Source organism: Hordeum vulgare, chromosome 1H (assembly GCF_904849725.1).
Source record: "Hordeum vulgare subsp. vulgare chromosome 1H, MorexV3_pseudomolecules_assembly, whole genome shotgun sequence".
In the NCBI taxonomy this organism is placed as follows: Eukaryota; Viridiplantae; Streptophyta; class Magnoliopsida; order Poales; family Poaceae; genus Hordeum; species Hordeum vulgare.
The window spans coordinates 170,934,381-170,957,124 of record NC_058518.1 but is presented as its reverse complement, the minus strand read 5'-3'; the positions used below and the strand labels follow the sequence as shown (position 1 = coordinate 170,957,124).

Here is a 22,744-nt window from a genome sequence, read left to right as displayed (position 1 = left end):
ATCATGTCTTGCTTTCAACTTGAGCCAAGAAGGAACAACAACATCAAGCTCAAGTGAAAGGGCTAACTCAAAGGTATCACTCCCTTTGACGTTAGTGGTGCAGAGTGATGATCAGCAAATAAAAGTATACACTCAAGTATGGATCATCGGTACCCCTTTTATAATTCTTGAGTCTTTAGGGATCCCGCACTATTAAGAGGGGATCACAGGTTTTGCATGAACTTGCTCAAACTACATCTCCACTGTTTCTGCTCATACCACATCTCCATTGCTCTGTTGTTATCTGTAAACAGAACCAATGCCTCAGACATCTGGCTTCCTTCGGACGTCCGAGGGCCGGACGACCGACTGCTTCGGAAATCCGGAATCCTATACCAGAGAAATCAGAGCCATATAACTCGGACTTCCGGCTCCCTCCGGACGTCCGAGGGCCAGACGTCCGACCAGCTTCGGAAATCCGGAGCTTTGCACCAGAGAAACTTGAGCCATATAACTCGGACTTCCGGCTCCCTCCGGACGTCCGAGGGCCGGACGTCCGACCACTTTCGGAAATCCAGAATCTTGCACCAGAGAAGTTTGAGTCGAATAACTCGGACTTCCGGCTTTCTCCGGACGTTCGGTCCCTGTTCAACTACACGGTGGTTCCAGATATATATACATCCCTCGGACGATCGACCCCTGTCGGACGTCCGACTCCTTGTGGACGTCCGGACATGCGTGAACTGCCGGATGTCCGACCCGTGTCTGACTTAAAGTGTCCCCAACGGCTGTTTTACTCTCCTCACTATATATACCCCCCTCCCACTTCGTGAGAGGGTTCCCAACACAGCCATATCCTCATAAGAACACATTTCTACCTCACACACATTTGCTTACACCAAATCTTAGATCCCAAGAGCATTTGTGAGCCCCTTTGAGAGTTGTTCCAATCAAAAGATAGATCGTCTCCCTCTCCTTCTCTCAACCCAAGCTATTTGAGATTTGAGCAAGTTTTGAGCATTCCCCATGATTTTGTTACTCTTGGAGGTTGGAGACTCCTAGGCGGTAGGAGTTCTTCGGAGAGGAATCAATCTGTGTGATTACCCCCAGAAAAGTTTGTGAGGGTTTGGAAGCCACCTCAAAGGCTTACCACTAGTGGTTGAGAAACGCCTTCTGGTGTTATCTCAAATGGAGAATAGGGCAAGCCTTCGTGGCGTTGGTGTGCCTTTGTGGTAACATCCACCTCTCTAATGGTGACTAGCTTCTCTCCATGGAAGTGAACATCGGGATACATCTTCGTCTCAGTGACCTTGGTTATCCTTAACCCTAACTCCTTACTTGTGGTTTACTTGTGTTACTTGAGCATACATACATTGCATATTGTTTGTGCTCATTATACTGTGTTGGCTATTTCTTGTACAAGATTAATCATTCAAGCATACCCTCTATATCCACACGTTCACTTGCAGCTTTTGATATATCATCTGTTATAGTGTGATCTAGTATCTTGTGTCGTTCACCTACTTGTCGTGTGATATAGCTCAAGTAAGTTTGTGTAACTTACTTGTGCTTGTTAGTAACTGTATTGTGTCCATCTTGGTAGATCGTGTTGTTGATACACGTTGCAGTGCCTAGTGCATTTAGGATTTGTGCTTGACAAGTATCCTCTTAGTTTATTTCTGCATTAGGTTTAAGCCAAATCCGAAGAAGTTTTTAAATAGCCTATTCACCCCCCTCTAGGCGTCATCGAGGTCTTTTCAACAACGTCTAACCATAGCATTAAACTAGTGGATCCAAATCAGCCCCTTATGAAGCAACGCATAGACTGGGGTTTAAGATTCTGTCACTCCAGCAACCCATCATCTACTTACTACTCCCCAATGCCTTCCTCTAGGCCCGAATATGGTGAAGTGTTATGTAGTCGACGTTAACATAACACCACTAGAGGAAAAGACAACATACATCATATCAAAATACCGAACGAATATCAAATTCACATGACTATTATCAGCATGACTTATCCCATGTCATCAGGAACAAAAGTAACTACTCACAAAGCATAATCATAATCATGACCAGAGGTGTAAGGAATAGCATCAAGGATCTGAACATAAACTCTTCCACCAAGTAATCCAACTAGCATCAACTACAAAGAGTAATCAACACTACTAGTAACCTTACAAGTACCAATCGGATCCGTGAGACGGAGATTGGTTAAAAGAGATGAACTAGGGATTGGAGAGGAGATGGTGCTGATGAAGATGTTGATGAAGATGCCTCCCCTCCGACGAGAGGAGTGTTGGTGATGATGATGACGATGATTTCCCCCTCCGGAAGGGAAGTTTCCCCGGCAGGATCGTCCTACCGGAGCTCTAGATTGGATCTGCTCAAGTTCCGCCTCATGGCGGCGGCGAAACCACGAAAAAGCTCCCGATTGATTTTTTCTGGAACGAAACCCTTCATATAGCAAAAGAGGGGAGCTAGTGGGCCGTCAAGGAGCCCACAAGCTTGCCCTCCGCCACCAGGGGGTGGCGGTGGCAGGGCTTGTGGCGCCCTGGTAGCCCCCCTCTGGTACTTCTTTCGCCCAGTATTTTTTATATAATCCCAAAAATTCCACGTAACTTTTCAGGGCATTTGGAGATGTGCAGAATAGTGGACAAAGATTTGCTCCTTTTCCAGTCCAGAATTCCAGTTGCCTGAATTCTCCCTCTTCAAATAAACCTTGCAAAATAAGAGAGAAAAGGCATAAATATGGTACCACAAAGTAATATAACAGCCCATAAAGCAATAAATATCAACATGAAAGCATGATGCAAAATGGACGTATCAACTCTCCGAAGCTTAGACCTCGCTTGTCCTCAAGCGAAAACCAAGTTCCATAAACATGTCCACATGTTGAGGGACGAAGGTGTCGATAGAACATAATACGGACATGAGGGCATCATGATCACACATAGGACAACAATACATCATAAAGATTCTTATGGGAAAGTAACAATTCCTTCACAAAGCAAAGCATGAAGCAAAAACCTTACCGAGAAGTAACCAACAACACTCCAAAGTCATTGAAGCAATTGCAATTTATCACAACATCAGAAAGAGTCAAGTAAGAGCTTGTAAGGCAAAACCACATACTCAATCATCTCTTTTGTTTTCCAGAATTGTTACAACTCACGAGGTACTCGTGGTGTCAAAGTTTCAGCAAGACACAGAGGAAGATAGGGGCTTATAGTTTTGCCTCCCAATGATTTACCTCAAGGGTAAAGTCAACAATAATAAAGCACAAGTACTCGACTCCAAGTTGATATATGAATATAGATCTTTCTCAGGCATGTGACGGTATCCAAGACAAAGGCAAAAATAGGGAATTGGTGAAGATCACCATGACTCTTACAAGGGCAAAAGGTAAAGGTACAAGATAGGCCCTTCGCAAAGGGAAGCAGAGGTTGTCATGCGCTTTTGAGGTTTGAATGCGTGTCCTCTTAGTGCGGAGGAACGTCACTTTATATTGCCTCCTGTGATAAAGAACTTTATTATGCAGTCTGTCGCTTTTATGTCTTCCTCATCACAGGTTCGTACAAAGCTTATTTTCCACACACTAATAGATCATACATATTAGAGAGGAATTTTTATTGCTTGCACCGATGACAACTTACTTGAAGGATCTTATTCAATGCATAGGTAGGTATGGTGGACTCTCATGGCAAAACTGGGTTGGAGGTTTATGGATGCACAAGTAGTATCTCTACTTGGTGCGGGAGTTTTGGCTAATGTGAGGTGGAAGCAATCGTCACATGCTAAGGGATCTCTAATCATATAACATTGTTTGGAACCAAGCAAACACAATTCATTATGTTGTCTTCGTTGTCCAACATCTACTCCTAAGCATGTAATAGTTTGGTGAGTGCTCACAATTGTAAAAAGTGTCTAAGATGATATATTTATATGTGAACCTCTCTTTCCTTATTACTTCTTATTAATTGCAACAACGACTGAGGTCTATGTTGATTTATTCTCAACAAGTTCCAATCATCATACGTGTCATATGTGAAGTTATCACTTTCCATAAGATCGTCTCATGATCTTTCATGCTATCGTTCTTTTCATACTTTTGATCATGGCACAAAGCAAAGCCCTTGACTAAGATACTCTTTATTATATAGCTCGCAAGCTTGAATACATCGGGAGAGAGACAAAAGCAAAAGACTCAAACTAAACACTAAAGACTTATTCCTCTAAGAGAAGAAATAAAAACTGAAAAGGAAAGAACTAAAACAAAGGTAAAAGCAAAAGATATAAAGGTGATACGATACCAGGGCAACTCCCCCAAGCTTGGCAGAAGCCAAGGGGATTGCCCATACCAATGCTTAGTTGTCTTCCTTTGGTGGTGATGGTGGTGGAGTTGTTGAAGCAGTCTTGAGCTTGTCTAATTTCCACTTGAGCAAAAAGTTCTGCTCCCTTAGATCGTCATTTTCCTCCTCAAGTTTCAACACTCTATGGCAAAGTTCCTGCTTACTCTCCTGCAAGAAACGAGAAGGGATAAACAAGGTCTTAGGCTTCTTCCTATGGCCAGGGAGGCTTGACTTCTTGAACTCCACATGAGTGCGTCCAGGTTGAGGTAGAGGAGCCTCCTCTTCATTGGAACTCGTTTGTTCCTTCCCCTTGGGCTCATAGTCCTCTTCCTCGTCAGTGGTCCAGCCATATGGTTCCAGGTCCCCATAGACCTTGGGGTTAGAAAGGTAGTCAACCACATAGCTCTCCCCCTCTGAATCCTCAGAAGACATCTTGACCTAGATGTGCGGCAGACAACAAGCTCGAAGCAAAAACAGAGGAAAACTGCGCGATACGGAGATCAAAACCTTCGGGCGAATATATATTGATTTTTTCTGGACCAGAAGGAGTGCTCCGCAAGAAAACGGAGTCCGGGAGGCACACGAGGTGCCCACAAGCCCTCTCTCCGCCACCAGGAGGGGGGTGGTGGTGGCCAAGCTTGTGGCCGCCTCGTGCGCTCTCCGGACTGCTTTTTATTTTTCTAATTTTCCAAAAATTCCAAAACAGAGGAAATTTTCTATTGGAAAAGCATGGGAGTCCAATTTCTTACCGAAACAGATACCTCTTCATTTTCAGGGTCTGAAACAGGTTGATAAACATCCCTTATGTACTCCTCTAGAGTTATGACATTGATGATATTGGTCTCAACATTTATGGGAGTACCGGAGATGTAATGCTTGATTCTTTGCCCATTTACCACTCTAGGAAAATTTCTTTCTGTGTTATTGATTTTGATGGCACCGGAACGATATACTTCCTCGATAACATAAGGACCTTCCCATTTAGAGAGAAACTTGCCTGCAAAGAATCTCAAACAAGAATTGTATAGCAGGACATAATCACCTACATTGAACTCTCGTTTCTGTATTCGTTTGTCGTGCCATCTCTTAACCTTTTCCTTTAACAACTTGGCATTCTCATATGCCTGGGCCCTCCATTCATCTAACGAGCTGATATCAAACAACAGCTTCTCACCGGCAAGTTTGAAATCAAAGTTGAGCTCTTTGATTGCCCAATAAGCTTTGTGTTCCAGCACAAGAGGTAAATGACATGCCTTACCGTAAACCATTTTATACGGCGACATGCCCATGGCATTCTTATAAGCAGTCCTATAAGCCCATAGTGCATCGTCAAGTTTGCTAGACCAATTCTTTCGAGATCTATTGACGGTCTTTTGTAGGATCAATTTGATCTCCCTATTACTCAACTCCACTTGACCACTAGACTGAGGATGATAAGGAGATGCAACTCTATGGTTGACATCATACTTAGCGAGCATCTTGCGGAAAACACCATGAATGAAGTCTGAACCGTCACCAGTCATCAAATATCTAGGGACTCCAAATCTTGGGAAAATGACTTCTTTAAGCATCTTAATAGAGGTGTGGTGATCATCATTTTTAGTGGGGATAGCTTCTACCCACTTAGCGACGTAATCCACAGCAACTAAAATGTGAGTGTACCCATTGGAACTCGGGAAGGGTCCCATATAATCAAAGCCCCGGACATCAAATGGTTCAATGACAAGTGAATAGTTCATAGGCATTTCCTAACGCTTACTGATATTCCCTATTCTTTGGCATTCGTCACAAGACAAGACAAACTTATGGGCATCCTTGAAGAGAGTGGGCCAATAGAAACCTGATTGCAATACCTTATGAGCAGTTCTATCTCCAGCATGGTGTCCTCCGTAGGCTTCGGAATGACACTTCTGCAAGATATGTCCCTGTTCATGTTCACGCACACAATGTCTAATAACACCATCTACTCCTTCCTTATAAAGGTGAGGATCATCCCAAAAGTAGTGTCTCAAATCAAAGAAGAATTTCTTCTTTTGCTGATAGGTGAAACTGGGTGGTATGTATTTGGCTACGATATAATTTGCATAATCGGCATACCACGGTGCACTATGTGAAGTGCGGATGACATTCAATTGCTCATGAGGAAAGCTGTCATCAATAGGTAGTGGGTCATCAAGGACATTCTCTAGCCTAGAAAAGTTATCTGCTACAGGGTTATCAACACCCTTTCGGTCAACGACGTGCAAATCAAATTCCTGTAGCAGGAGAACCCATCTGATCAGCCTAGGCTTAGCGTCCTTCTTCTCCATAAGGTACTTAATAGCAACATGATCAGAGTGAATAGTGACTTTGGAGTCAACTATGTAAGATCTGAACTTTTCACATGCAAACACGACTGCTAAAAACTCCTTTTCCGTAGTGGCATAGTTTCTTTGGGCACTGTCTAGAGTTTTACTAGCGTAGTGAATAACATTCAACTTCTTGTCAACCCTTTGTCCTAAAACAGCACGAACAACATAATCACTAGCATCACACATGATTTCAAAGGGCAGGTTCCAGTCAGGTGGTTGAACAATAGGTGCGGTTATCAAAGCCTTCTTAAGTATTTCGAAAGCTTCCTCACAATCCTCATCAAAAACGAAAGGAACATCCTTCTGCAAGAGGTTGGTAAGAGGCCTAGAAATCTTAGAGAAGTCTTTAGTGAACCTTCTATAGAAACCAACATGACCTACGAAACTTCGTGTACCTCTGATATCTGTGGGGCAAGGCATTTTCTCAATTGCATCAACCTTAGCCTTATCAACTTCAATGCCTCTTTCAGAGATTTTGTGTCCTAAGACGATACCTTCATTAACCATAAAGTGGCACTTCTACCAATTCAAGACGAGGTTGGTATCTTCGCATCTCTGTAAGACTCGATCAAGGTTCCTGAGGCAATCATCAAAGGAAGACCCGTAAACGGAGAAGTCATCCATGAAAACCTCGACAATCTTTTCACAAAAGTCAGAGAATATAGCCATCATACATCTTTGAAAGGTGGCAGGTGCATTGCATAAGCCAAAAGGCATACATCTATAAGCAAAGAGTAATCAACACTACTAGTAACCTTACAAGTACCAATCGGAGTCGTGAGACGAAGATTGGTTACAAGAGATGAACTAGGGATTGGAGAGGAGATGGTGCTGATGAAGATGTTGATGAAGATGCCTCCCCTCCGACGAGAGGAGTGTTGGTGATGACAATGGCGACGATTTCCCCCTCCGGGAGGGAAGTATCCCCGGCAGGATTGTCCTGCCAGAGCTCTAGATTGGATCTGCTCAAGTTCCGCCTCGTGGCGACGGCGAAACCACGAAAAAGCTCCCGATTGATTTTTTCTGGAACGAAACCCTTCATATAGCAAAAGAGGGGAGCTAGTGGGCCGTCAGGGAGCCCACAAGCTTGCCCTCCGCCACCAGGGGGTGGCGGTGGTAGGGCTTGTGGCGCCCTGGTAGCCCCCCTCTGGTACTTCTTTCGCCCAATATTTTTTATATAATCCCAAAAAATTCCACGTAACTTTTCAGAGCATTTGGAGATGTGCAGAATAGTGGACAAAGATTTGCTCCTTTTCCAGTCCAGAATTCCAGTTGCCTGAATTCTCCCTCTTTAAATAAACCTTGCAAAATAAGAGAGAAAAGGCATAAATATGGTACCACAAAGTAATATAACAGCCCATAAAGCAATAAATATCAACATGAAAGCATGATGCAAAATGGACCTATCACCTACCACTTGATAAATGCCTCATGTTAATGCCATGAAACCCAAACACTTTTCCCTCCTAGCTAATGTTGTTTGGCTAAGTAGGCTTGCTCAGCTTCTAATGATTAGCTTTGCTAGTTGCAGGTGTCAGCTGTCTCATGTGATAACATGAGTAATTTTGATATCATTATGGTTAAACTGCTATTTAAATAATGCACCTATATCCTTGGCAAACGACGGAAGGCCTAGCCTTTTGCCGGGTGATTTGTTCCGTTATTGCCGCCTTAGTTTCGGCTACCGGTGTTTGTTTCCATAACTGATCGCTCCTAACACGTTCGGGGTTGTTATGGGGACCCCCTTGATAAATCGTGTAGTGTTAAGGCTCGTCTGGCAGGACCCAACATTGGTTTTAATTTGCTAATCACCTAATAATAATTTGCATAGGGAATAGCTACCCCGAGGAATTAATCAACAAACCTGGGCCAGTGCTCCTCATGAGTGTTGGTCCACCCTGTCAACCACCGGTGGCTACCAGGGGCAACTCTGTGTTTGTCCTACCGGGAGTTTGGACCATCCGTCGTGTCCTGAGAACGAGATACGCGGCTCCTATCGGGTTCGTCGACACGTCGGGAGGTCTTGCCAGATTTGTCTTACCTTAGCGATATATCTTGCGTATAGGAATCCCGATGAAACTTTGGGTCTCCTCAAAGTTGAGGTTTTCCTCTAAGGAATCCGACGAGATCACGAGATTCGTGATAGAGGATTACTTTGCGGCCCGTGGCAGTTTGTGATGGACTAGTTGGAGCATCCCTGCAGGGTTTAATCTTTCGGAAAGCCGTGCCCGCGGTTATGTGGCAAGCATGGATAATTTTTTAACATCCGGTTCTAGATAACTTGAATTAACTCTAATAAAACTGCCAATTGTGTGCATAACCATGACTGTCTCCTTCGAAGACCTCTCTTCGATCAGGAACACGGTGGGGTTATGTTTGACGTAAGTAGGTGTTCAGGATCACTTAGTGATCACCTAGTCTTCAACCGCTCGCGTAGACCACCATATCATATATTCTGAACTTTGCAAGTTAGCCACCATATATGCTTAGGATGCTGCAACCTATACACTAAACCTTCCTCACCTAATAACTTGACTAGTTTCGGTACCAAGGTCATCCGATTGATGAGTCCCCGTGGCTCATAGTTTACTACAACACCCCAACAGGTACAGGTACGCCCGACGCAGGAGATCTAGATGGCACGCAACTGGCGTGGCAGTACGATGAGGAGAACGACCGACTGTACGTGAACTATCCACAGGACCGAGGCCGTGGTCGCTATCGTGGGCCAGCATGCAGGATATCATAGTCTTTTCATTGTTTCATGTAGTCCGTAGCGGGACTAACTTGTCTAAATAATTGTGTGGATGTAAACCTTATATTATACTATGTGAGATGGCAAATGTATGCCCTATTTGTCATTCTTCGATTATGTATTTGCTATGATTATCTCGCTTGTGAAACGCTTAGATGCACCTCTTTCCCTTTTGGGACAACGCCCCCAAAATAGGAAAGGGACACATCTTAGTCGTTACAGTAGACTATATATCTATCGTTAATGGAATATCTTATTGTTGGTCTACTTCGCAAACAAGATACTAACAGAGATAAGCGCACCATTTGATGGTATTGAGCCTTCGTACACCCTCCAAGTGCTTTGGCTGGGCTTGTGTTGGATGGTAGAAGGTTTTGACTCATGTTGTTGTTTGTTTAGTATGCATGACTACTTGTAGGTGGTGTAGTACTGTTAGTTCCAACATTTTATTATCTTCTGTGCTTATATTAAAGTAGTCTGGCTAGGTAGTGTTCTTATTGTAGTACCTAATACTTTACATGTACCCCCTTCGTCCCGAAATAAGTGTCTTAAGCTTAGTGTATCTTTGTACTAACTCCCTCCGTTTCAAAATAAGTGTCTCAAGCTTAAGACACTTATTTTGATACAGATGGAGTACTTAGTTACACATGTGGACATGTGTCGTTAGTCATTCTTTCTCATGTATGAAAGATAACATGATTGTTGTAATAGATAAGAGCACCATTTTCAAAATTTGACGCACTATTGTAAAGATGTTGCAATTTTGTTGGATTGCAAGTTTTCTCCTCCTGAGTAAGTGATGTAATCTTCTCATATTAGTTGAGCTTTATTACCTCCAATGTTGACAATTGCCATTAGCAACATATGTTAGTACCATTAATTACAAATGGAATTAGTTATCTTGCCATTTTGTTCTGAAACGCTCAGATCTAGAAGTCCTTCAAATGGCACTTTGTGCAATACACTACGAGGTTGTCATTCTCTAAGCAATGTTTGCCACTTTGATTTGAATTTATCTAAATGCGACTTGCAATATTTGGTTCTTGGGGTTAGCATGTCCGTGGAAAACTGGTATTGTTGCAAGATGATATATGTTCAAACAGTCCAACTCATTATGGAGAGTTCAAGATGTCTTTATTCATACTTCCTAAAATCATTTTGTGTAGTCTATGGACGTGAATATGCCCAATGAAATATAATAAAATATGAGGCATTGTCTTCCCCAATTCCACATGCACATACGTATATTTCAGTGCAACTGCTATTTCACATGCAAATAAAACTTTCAGTTGTGCCGGTTGATTCTTGTGAGTGGCGCAGAGCCTCATAACATAAGATGGTGGCATCGTGGCGAGCGCCAGCGAGATACGATGGCATCATGGCGAGCACCAAAGAGACGTGGGGACACCGGCAACTTCTCGGTTGCCATAGCGAGCGCCAAAGAGATGTGGGGACACCGGCAGCTTCTCGGCCAGGGAGTGACCTGGAGTCGACGATGACATGTAGTGGCGGCCCAGGTGGAGGGATTCAAAGGCCGATGTATTTTGATGGGGTGCGTGTGCTTTCCTAAGAAAATTTGATGCACAAGGAGGTGTAGAGGGATGGTCATCGTTTGTGTCGAGTACAGGGGGGGTGGACCCAAGTGGGCAAATCATGTTGGGAAATGAAGTTTTTATTAGTTGTCGAAGAAAAAATATTTTGTGGTAGAAGAAAGCTGTCCAACTATTTTGGTTCAAATTTGATATTCACGGATGGCTTGGGGAAATTGACTGCACCTAAATGTCCAATTATGTGTATAATTGGAAAGTGAATTAAACGGGGATTCAAAGAAGTCGGACAAGTAAGATGCAAGGTAGAAAAGAAGCACATAGGGTTAATAGTTTGAGACGGAGTTAGATAGATACAAGGTGGTGGAAGAATAAGGCCCTGTTTGGTTTTCAATAAGTCAGGTGACTTAAAACCAGTGACTTATAAGTCAAGCCTGTTTGGTTGTCATCTGACTTATAAGTCACCTGACCACACCTTTCAATATAAAAGTGGGTGACTTATAAGTTTTAAGTTGGGGTGGAGCAACTTATGACTTATAAGTTGGGGTGACTTATAAGTTAGGTCTCTTTAGCAAAATAAGTCATCTTTTGCACTTTTCAATTTATAAGTTGGTGACTTATTTGAAACCAAACATGGCCTAAGAAGAGTGACTTAGTGATAAAGGAAATGATGTATCTTAGATACAATTAGTGTTTTTGAGGACTGATGCAATTGGTATTGAAATAATAAAATACATATGTCACTGTTGCAATACACGGGCCCAACTAGTATCTATCAGTCTCAATGCCAAAAAGCATAAGATCCAAGTATTAGACTCACTTGATGCTTGCGCAAACGAAGTGACCTTCCTCCTATGGTAACTATACGTTATTTTTTGTCCTCTTGACATATCTTTTGTTTACCTCAATCTCTACTCCTTTTCATATAAAATAGTTACTAGGATTTGAGAAGCGTCGAAATTTGGACAATAGAGCCCAAAATTTAATAAAGATCATAAGTGGCTCGATCTGTATGTTACAAAATAGACGTCATAGCAAGGTACAAAATGGATGGGCGTTATTTTTCTTTTTTTCATATTCTTTTTCCTTTATTATTTTCTGTTTATATTTTAAAAATTGTTCCTGATTTTCAAAAAATGTTCTGGATTTTTTTTCTAATTTTAAAAAATGTTTCAGAATATGAAAAAAATGTCTTGGAATATGAAAAAATGTTTTGGAATTTTTATAAAAATGTTTCAGATTTTCATAAAAATGTTTCAGAATTTGAAATAAATGTTCCAGAATTTTAAAAAATGTTCAGGAATATGAAAAAAAAGTTCGGGAACTGTAAAAAATGTTTCAGAATTTGAAAAAATGTTCCATATTCTTCATGCGCGAGATAAGTATAAAAAATGTTTTGGATTTTCATAATATGTTCTAGATTTTCAAAAAATGTTTGAGATTTTCAAAAATTGTTCTTGAATTTTGGAAAATGTTTGTGTTTTTAGAAAATGTTTTGATTTTCAAAAAATGTACTGGGTTTCCAAAAAATGTTCTTCAAATTCGGAAAAATGTTTCAGCTATTTTTTTCTGGACTTTCAAAAATTGTTATACAAATTTGAAAAATGTATTTTGCTTTTAGAAAAATCTTCTAGATTTTCAAAAAATGTTCCGGAGTTTCAGAAAATGTTCTGGATTTTCTAAAATGTTTTTTCAAAAAAAGTTATTGTTTTTCAAAATTTGCTCTCAAAATTGAAAAAATGTTCGTATGTTCAAAAATTGTTCACGTTTATGAATTTGTTCATGATATTCCAAAATTGTTCTCATTTTCAAAATTTGTTCTCGATATTTTAAAAAAGTTTGTGCTTTTAAAAACTTGTTCACGCTTCCAAATTTGTTCTCCTGTTCAAAATTTTGTTCTAAAATTTAAAAAATATTCATGCTTTAAAGTTTGTTTACGGTCCCAATTTGTTCCTTTTTTCAAAATTGTTGTTAGTTTAAAAATTTGTTCTCAAGAATCAAAAAATGTTTGTCTTTTAAAAAATTGTTTGCGTTTTCAAATTTCTTTCCTATTTTAAAAATAGTTCATGTTTTCAAAAAATAATTTAAGAAATTCAACGCTTGTACGTTTTGATAAAAAAAAGTGAAAACGAAAAGAAAAACGACTCAAAAGAAGAAAAAAAAGTAAGCAGAAAATGAAAAAAAGCTACAATCGTTGTGCACCTACTGGGTTGGCCTAGTCGGGGGTCGCCTTATGCAAAAAGCCCTGACTGGTTGCCGCAGTGAGCGGCGACTAGGAGCTTCCCTTTACAAGTGTATTTGAAACAGACACGACATTTCAAACAGGGCCTAAAGACATGGCCTGGGACATAGTGTATTATCAAACTGATGTCTTGTCTTAACGTGATAATCAGATTTTACTGAGGAAGTTTACATAATGTATATCAAATTGTTGTTTTGTCTTAACATGATAATCAGATTTTAGTGAGAAAGTTTGAGACCGATTATAGTGTCAAGCAATAAAAATCATCAAAACCATTAGGGATGAGAGGGATCTTTCAAATTCCGGAAGCGTCAAGAGGTCTGGAACATCGAGAACGCCAAAGCAGAAACATCTAGAACGCCAAAATACCAGAAGCAGGGCAAAAAGCCACATGCGTGTCTTCCCCACACGAAAACCCTATAAATCCTTCCTCCCGTTCCCTTATCCTTCTCCAGGCCTCTCGCCATTTCTCTCACTCAATCCCGCAAAACCCACACGAATCCACCAGCCCCTTCCTTCAACTTCCTTCCTACCCCTTCTAGGGTTTCGCCCATCAACCACTACCCCCCGGGTCCTTGCGATGGCGACCACGGCCTTCCCCACCTCGACCCCCTTCTTCGTCCACCACGGCACCCGGCGCCCCTCCGTCAACCCCCCAACGGCGGCGGCGGTGTACGGCCGTGGTGGGCGGCGGTGGCGGCCACTGCGGGTTGCCTGCGAGAAGGTGGTGGGGATCGACCTCGGGACCACCAACTCCGCGGTCGCGGCCATGGAGGGCGGCAAGCCCACGATCGTCACCAACGCCGAGGGCGCGCGGACCACGCCGTCGGTCGTGGCCTACACCAAGGCCGGAGACCGGTTGGTGGGGCAGATCGCCAAGAGGCAGGCGGTGGTCAACCCGGAGAACACCTTCTTCTCAGTCAAGAGGTTCATCGGCCGAAAGATGAACGAGGTCGCCGAGGAGTCCAAGCAGGTTTCCTACCGCCTTGTCCGGGACGATAACGGCAATGTCAAGCTCGATTGCCCGGCAATCGGCAAGCAGTTCGCTGCCGAGGAGATCTCTGCACAGGTAAGGAAATAATGATCATGTACAGTGCTTACTTCCTATTTTCCATTCTAACGTTGTGTAGTTTCCCCAGGGAAGATGTCGCATTGTTTTTCCTTATGCCTACAAATTCTACCATCAATTATATAAACCCTACTGCCTGCCTACTTGGTATACATCTTACAGAGTCTGAAATTGTATGCTAAAAAGACGAGATTTCAACGGTGTAGTATGTAATCCTTGAATAACTGTAACTAGGATGTGCTTACTGTTAGTTCTTGGGAGTTCATATTCATGGACTTGGCTAGAACATTGTATGACGGTCTGAATTTGTGATTTGACCAGCAGTTAATCCAATAATATGTGGGTTATGTTTTACTCCCTCCGTTCCTAAATATAAGTCTTTTAACAGATTTGACTAGTGGTCTACATACATAGCAAAATGAATGAATATATATTCTAAAGTATGTCTATATACATCCGTATGTAGTCCACTAATGCAATCTCTAAAAAGACTTATATTTAGGAACGGAGGGAGTACATAAAATTGAGACCACTGGGTTTGTTTGGGAGAGAATTCTTTTGATTGTGGTTTTGTGACTTCTAACAACATATTTTATGAGAAACTTACAATCAAAGTTCAAATTTAGACCTTGCATTTTGAAACCAAAGGAGTATTTGTTACTCTACTTGCATCTAGTATTCTAGTTAAATTCTACATTACCGTAAACAGTCACTATGGAAAGCATGAGTACAACCGAATTGATACTGCCCAGTGATGTAGATGCTTTGTTATTTTGCAAATTGTTCAAGAATTTCTGTTAGATTTTAACTTTCCAGTTGTTACCTTTCTATCAGATTTGCAAGCTGTTTCTGAACATCCTTTATCATTCAGGTCCTGAGAAAGTTGGTTGATGATGCGTCAAAGTTTTTAAATGACAAAGTCACCAAGGCAGTGATCACAGTTCCTGCTTATTTCAATGACTCCCAGAGGACGGCTACAAAAGATGCTGGGCGCATTGCAGGGTTGGATGTTCTTCGTATCATAAACGAGCCTACCGCGGCATCGTTGGCATATGGTTTCGAAAAAAAGAACAATGAAACAATTCTGGTTTTTGATCTGGGAGGAGGCACCTTTGATGTCTCAGGTATTATGATGAATTTTGAGATCTTATGTATGTCCATTGCACTGCATAGTTTCGGTGGTTATGTTCCCGTGCCTCTATAAAAGAGACATAATAATCAAAGTAGCTACATATTTAATTACACTAATAGTGCAGCACCATGAAAATATGACTGTACATAAGTTTTTGCTGGTCAACTATTCGATGTATTCTGTGTTACTTCAGTTCACTGAAATGCATCCAGTTATGTCGGTTACATAATTGTTACATTGCACTGCAAAAATGTAATCTTAAGTCAAAACATTTTGTTGTTTGATCCACAATAAGTATTTAAACATTTGTCTGTCCTATAGAAATTATTACAGGCCTTAGTAGTAGAAAATTATGTATAAGCATTAAGCAGTAGGCACCAGCAAGGGCCGGTGGAAACATGTTCTGTTACTTCTGCATGCTGGATTGGATGTAGCATTAAGCAATGGAAACCTATTTTCTCGAATTATTCTATTTTGATCCGTTCTTTTAAAGCACCTGTCCTCTAGTATTTTTGATAAGCAGTGAAAGATTGTTCGTAATCAAGTTGTACTCTTTTTATTACCTGTTTGACCATATGGTCCATATCCCAGCTTCTTACTATATCTACTGTTATGCTTTCAGTTCTTGAGGTTGGCGATGGTGTTTTTGAGGTGCTATCTACATCTGGTGATACTCACCTTGGTGGTGATGACTTTGACAAGGTATTCTTCATATGCCCATCTGTCTCGTGTGTGATTCCAAACTTATTTAGTCTGCTTCATCTTGTTTGCTGTTTGTTTGGTTAGAACGTACCTCAGTTTTGCATTATGTAATCTGTGTTTGTAGTCCTGTCTGTATAATAGGAATGCAAAAGGGATGTTCAATGCATTAAAAGTTGACATTATTTGTGCTGATATGGATTATGTTGCGCAGTTCACTGTTTATTCAGATTCATACTTAAAAAAAGAATTTTGATTGCCTGCAATTAACTGGTTCTAGCCTTCTAGACAGGCACGAGAGCAGTGTGTGAGCAGCGTGATAGGCTTTAAGTACCTTAGGCTTTTCACTAGCAGGCAAAGGCGCGGCGTGCTCGTGTTCAATCCCCAAGTAGGCCAAATTGCCGATTCATTTTTTTAAGTAAAATAAATTGTAAAAAAATAGGGTTTAATTTGTTGTTGCTCATGTTTGCTAGTAGTTTATTGTGTTTTGGCAAGTGATGTGAGCATAACGTACATAATATGGATCATTTAGTCGATTACAGTACTATAACGTACATGGTGAATGAAGAGTACAATGCATATGATACACATATAGACAAACGGAGAAACTTGGTGGAGTGGATCATGGCTTGTTGGCACTCTGGATTATTCATTATTGACCTTCACGTTTTGTTGTCATCTCTTACTTCAAAATTTTCTTTCACCTGACGCCGTATTTGTTCAAGTGAGTGAGTGATCTTCAGCGACGTTGTAGGGGGTAATGCCGTATTGGCATTACTTGTCTGTGGTTCCGTTGAATACTTTTGCTGATTTCGTGTAAGGAGTCCTGATGGTCTCTGATGAAAGTCGATAATGGTGACGGCCAACGGTTGGATTGTTCTCATAGTAAGAAATCAGCTGAATCTCAGGATCATTAGCTTATTTGATATGTGCTCTGGTTTAAAAAATAGCAGCTGGACACATCTTCCACAACGACCTATATGCATAGGTATACACTTTTCAGTTCAGCCGAGTTGTTTAGGTTGTATCTGAATTGCAGGAAAATAGTGAGTCTCACCCAGTGCATCAATTAGATCAATCGATTGGCTTGGCATATAATCTACCGAAAGAGTGGAAATGTTTTCCTCTTACCTTAACTTCTCTATGACCCATCTGCCATCTCTAAGGGCATATATCTCCACATTGTCAGAACCACATGGTGCGGGTGCAGCAATTATGCAACCAGTGGACCCTTAAAATAAATTTAAAACGACAGTATGATTCTACCTCCTGCTCACATAGGACAATTTAATGTGATGTAACATACCTCATAGAGGGCTCGGGCAGTAAACTTGACACCATGCTAATTCCAAAAGCATAGTGATAACCTGTGGTAAAAGAAAATCTACAGATTTCATAGCAGAGAGAATATGTAATCAAGTTACTTTTGATGCGATTTGCCATGAAGAGAACATATAAAGCCCAGTATAAATACAGACACAAAGACCACTATCTTCCAAAAAATTAGGGGATTAATGATGAAATGGACCTATGCTGGGTAATTTACGTAATGATATTTAAAAATTTGGTAGCATAGATACCTGTTGGTGCATCTGTTTCAAAATTGCATCAGGCCGGGGGGAAACCTCCTTTTGTAAAAAGAACTGTTTCAAAATAACAATTAATAGTTCAATGCAATGTTGGAGCAAGCAGATCCTTGGGATGGAGAACCTGGAAGTATGATTGCTGAGATTCAGCTGATTTCTTACTATGAGATTCAGTGTAATACTCGAAGTGTTATTTGATATGTGTTGGAAGTGTAATACTAAGTGTTGAACAAAATATAGAAGTTTTAGTGAAAGGAATGACTAGGATAAACATAAGCAGTGGGGTAAAAATAAATGATCAATGGACCTGTGCTTGGAATACAAAAAGAAAAGGTAGAGGATAGGAGGCATGTGCACAGCCCTATTTCGGATGCCTCTAGCTAACTGCAAAGGCACTGGCAAACAAATACTTTTTGTTGAAAGTCATCGTTCAACTGCAACTAAGTACAGACTTACGTCTTCTAAACAGTAGCTACAAATGGATCCGCACTATAACTGACTAGTATGTATACACGTGCAATGCACGTCTTAGCAATATTGTTCCGATGATGATTCTTGTAAAAGAAAAAAAGAAGACATATGGTACTTTGCAGTCAATTTCAGAGCAAAGAGAATATTCCATGTATGCATGCATAAATGAAAAGAAAATAAAAGAAAATTGGTAAGCGGTATGATATAATTCACCTACGTTGACACCGAGATATTTTCATAGGAGGAAAATATAGATGTATGTAATGGACCCCACAAATTATTTACTTTCTTTCTCCTACCGTATGCTTCTCTTGTACGCAAAGCTCTCTGCCTGACGCCCTGGCGCATGCAACGTGGGGAGAAGATCCGAGGTGTGATGCGAACAGGTGATGGTTCCAGAAACAATAGATGCAGCTACAGGCTACTGTGCACTGCGAATCCTTTGAGTCTCAACAGTTCGATTTGAGACCAACGGCTAGGATTGATGTTGTAGCAACAATTCAAAACTCGTACACTATAGAATAGAAATTAAGTACACCATCACATGATTAATTATACAAATATAAACAGGAAAAATTAAGTACTATGGACACCATGAGGCTTACGGCATTGGAAATGTGAAGAGGTCTAAACTCTTGTCAAGCTACAAACAAAAAACTTCCATATGGTCTACCGACAGTTTACACACATCCAAATTTCTAAATGCCAAAAAAATACAACACAAATTCAGATGCTAAAAAAGGGCAGCTCTGATGTGTGTCTGAGAGAGAGAAAGAGCACCAACCAGTAGTGATGCCAGGTAGCTCCGCTAGCAGCGGCTGCACATCGAAGCAACTCTGCACCAGGGGCACAACTGCAAGGACGGCTAACCACTTGAGCAGCCCCATCAAGAGCAGAAAACATAAGCTAATACAGTAGAAAATTTAGGTCTTCAGACCATGGGGATAATTAAGGTAATAACACAGGAAAAAAATAGTGGAGATCCAATACCAGAAACCTCCCGTCGTCCTTGACCGCCTCCTGGAGAAGGCTGACCTGGGAAACTGTACGTACAGACCCGTACGGACCGGAAGAGTTGGAGGAGCGTGTTCCGGAGGGTGAGGCGGCGAAGGCAGTGGAGAACGCGATGACACCGCGATCTCGTCTACCGCCCGACGTACAAGGGGTCCGGAGCCGGCGAGCGGCCCCCTCCCATGGATGGTGAGGAAGAGGCATGTTGGAGAGGGCACTGCTGATGCGTCGCAGCGCTCCTTTTTTTCCTGACCATGGCCGAAAGCTCCGGCAGCAGAGGTCCTCGCTGGCGACCGGCGGCATCACGGGTGAGGCGAGCTGGCGACGTCGGTGCTGGACCTCGGGGGCGTGTGAGGCACCCATGCATGGCGAGCGCAGAGGCAGGTGAGGCACGCTCAGGCCTCTCCCGATAATGGTGCCGCGTGAGAATCGGGAGGGACTCTGGAGGAAGGAAGAGTAAAGAAAAGTGATTAAGCGGTAGCCGGCGGGGATGACTCTGGATATTTCTACCGCATCGATTTGAAAGCCTAAGCGGTGAACTAACCAGACCGTGCAGCGCAGCCCAAAACCAGGAAGGAAACATTCAGTGGATCAGTAATAAACCGAAGCCACGTGTCAGTAAGTGAAGTAGTAATGGTCGGAACGGGGAATTCACCCCAGCGGCGCTTGCTTTGGATCCCTGGTTACAGACAATAAGCAACACATCTATGCTTGTTACCAGTGAGGTCGTGCGTCTTTCAGTTATTAGAATCTGCATTAGGCAGTATGTCTGTGCATTTCGACGGCCAAGGAGATGAACTACTATCCTTATCTCATGCTTACTGATAAGTCTTTCAGTTATCAGAGTCTGCATTCGGCAGTATATGTGTGCATTTTGACAGCCAAAGAGATGAACTAACATCCTTATTCTGCGCTTACTGATAAGCTCCGCCCTTGTTGTCTTCAACACCTTTTTTTTTATGGTTATGCATGATTTATGTATTCTCACAAATCATTCTGTTGCCAGAGAATTGTTGATTGGCTGGCCGGGAGCTTCAAGAACGATGAGGGTATTGACCTGCTAAAAGACAAGCAAGCTCTTCAGCGTCTTACAGAAGCAGCTGAGAAGGCGAAGATGGAATTGTCATCGTTGACCCAAACAAACATCAGGTTGGTTGACTCAGCCTCCCGTTTTGATGTCAAACATTGTGCTTTCGCATCTCAGTTTCTAACCTATCCTTGTCTTTTCAGTTTACCTTTCATTACAGCTACTGCGGACGGGCCGAAGCATATTGAGACAACCCTTACTAGGGGTAAATTTGAGGAGCTATGCTCAGATCTTCTTGACAGGTACAGTATCATGCCTCATGTTAATATTTGGATGAAAGCATACATGTCTGCATGGTTGTCTTCACATGCTTCTAAGAGCTGCTTTTTTGAATATCTGGCATGCGTTATGGCTGTATTTAGTTTAGCCAATTGTTGCTAGTATTTTTACTTTCTAATGTATTTCAGGCTGAGGACACCTGTTGACAATTCTCTTAGAGATGCGAAGTTGTCACTTAAAGAAATAGATGAGGTGATTCTTGTGGGTGGTTCCACAAGAATTCCAGCTGTTCAGGATCTTGTAAAGAAAATGACAGGAAAGGCTCCCAATGTGACAGTCAACCCCGATGAGGTTGTTGCTCTTGGAGCAGCGGTGCAGGTGAGTTCATGAATAGCATTAATTCATAGTTGCCTAGATTAGGAACCTGATGTTCCTATCCTGTGCCTCTTTATTAACAAGTGAGCAGATAATAATCTGTCTTGCAAAATTTGGGCTGAACATATGGCCCCAGACACAGTGCTCAAAGTGAAATTACACAAAGAATATTGATAAATTCGTTTGTTTGGCTTACTAGATAGTGTTGTTGCCATGTTGTGGCTTTTGGCTAGAGCATCAGCACTGGCTGATTAGCTCTCATACGTTTCTAGAATAGTAACATGCTAGATTGAACTGTCGTGTATATCTCACTTTCACATGCAAAATGACAACAGGCAGGAGTATTGTCGGGTGATGTGAGCGATATTGTGCTTCTTGATGTTACGCCACTGTCTCTGGGTTTGGAGACACTGGGTGGGGTGATGACCAAGATTATTCCAAGGAACACAACCCTCCCTACCTCCAAGTCAGAGGTCTTCTCAACGGCTGCTGATGGACAGACGAGTGTGGAGATTAATGTTCTCCAAGGAGAAAGGGAGTTTGTCAGGGACAACAAATCCCTTGGTAGCTTCCGTCTTGATGGAATTCCTCCTGCTCCGCGTGGTGTTCCCCAAATTGAAGTCAAGTTCGATATTGATGCCAATGGCATTCTGTCTGTTGCTGCGGTGGATAAGGGCACTGGAAAGAAGCAGGACATTACAATCACTGGAGCAAGCACACTGCCAAAGGATGAGGTACTCAATATAATGAAAAGCTTTCCAATTTGTAATAGTGTTTAACTTTGGTGATCTTTTGGACTAACATGAATGAAAAACTATTCAGGTAGAGAAGATGGTGGAAGAAGCTGAAAAATTTGCGGCGGAGGACAAGGAGAAGAGGGACGCAATTGACACCAAGAACCAGGCAGAGTCTGTGATCTACCAGACTGAGAAACAACTGAAGGAGCTTGGAGACAAGGTCCCCGGCGATGTCAAGGAGAAGGTGGAGGGGAAGCTCAAGGAACTCCAGGACGCTGTTGCTGGTGGATCGACAGAGACGATAAAGGATGCACTAGCTGCGTTGAACCAAGAAGTGATGCAGCTTGGTCAGTCCCTCTACCAGCAGCAGGGATCTGGCCCTACCCCTGGAGCTGGAGCTGACGGCACTGCTGACTCCGCTGGCCCATCTGAGAAGACAGGCGATGGTGGTGACGTTATAGACGCTGATTTTACTGATAGCAATTGAATAGAACTGTAGGTTAGGACATGGTGCAACAAGTGAGTATGATTTTGTTCAACAGGATTGCCTAGTATACGAATTGGGACCTTGTCTCCTGTCAGGGTATCGGAGTTCGTGATGTTGGAGGTTTGGAGAGTTCACTTGGTATGTGTTTGGTAGCCTGCATTGTTTTTCAGCTATTTGCATGCTTGTTCTAGTTGGTCCGATTTGAACAAATGCAACAGAAAAATATATATCATGAAATCACTAATTAATGAGTGTTTGTTTCACCTATGCGCGTTGTAACTAGAGTTTTTATTTCTCAATATTTTTTTGACAGCAAAGTTTCCTTCTTTATTCAGTCAACACAGTTTTTCAAGGAAATGAATTAGCTAGTTCATGAGCCACCTGATTACTATCTTTATTAGAGTATTCATACAACACATTATTAGAACCTGAAGACATAAAAAACAATCATTGAAAATGGCACTTGCCACCGAGGACACCAATTCAACCTTGCTGCAGCCTACCAATTTTGTAAGTTCAATTCAAACCTCATAGCAATTGCTTCCACGGAGAAGGTGTCACAATTTTCATTGGCTGCAACAACAAACTTGCCATTATGGTCACAAATAAGTGTCACAATTTTCATTGGCTGCAACAACAAACTTG

At 41.9% G+C, this 22,744-nt stretch overlaps 1 protein-coding gene across 1 annotated transcript; it reads left to right on the top strand.

Moving 5' to 3' along the window:
• The first annotated feature begins 13,663 nt into the window (after window positions 1-13,663).
• On the top strand, window positions 13,664-22,362 carry LOC123427989 (stromal 70 kDa heat shock-related protein, chloroplastic-like). Its single transcript, XM_045112134.1, has 8 exons — window positions 13,664-14,295; window positions 15,167-15,419; window positions 16,050-16,129; window positions 20,201-20,343; window positions 20,425-20,523; window positions 20,689-20,878; window positions 21,211-21,609; window positions 21,698-22,362. The coding sequence occupies exons 1-8, from the start codon at window positions 13,807-13,809 to the stop codon at window positions 22,097-22,099; spliced, it is 2,055 nt and encodes a 684-aa protein (XP_044968069.1). The 5' UTR covers window positions 13,664-13,806; the 3' UTR covers window positions 22,100-22,362.
• The last annotated feature ends 382 nt before the right edge of the window (window positions 22,363-22,744 follow it).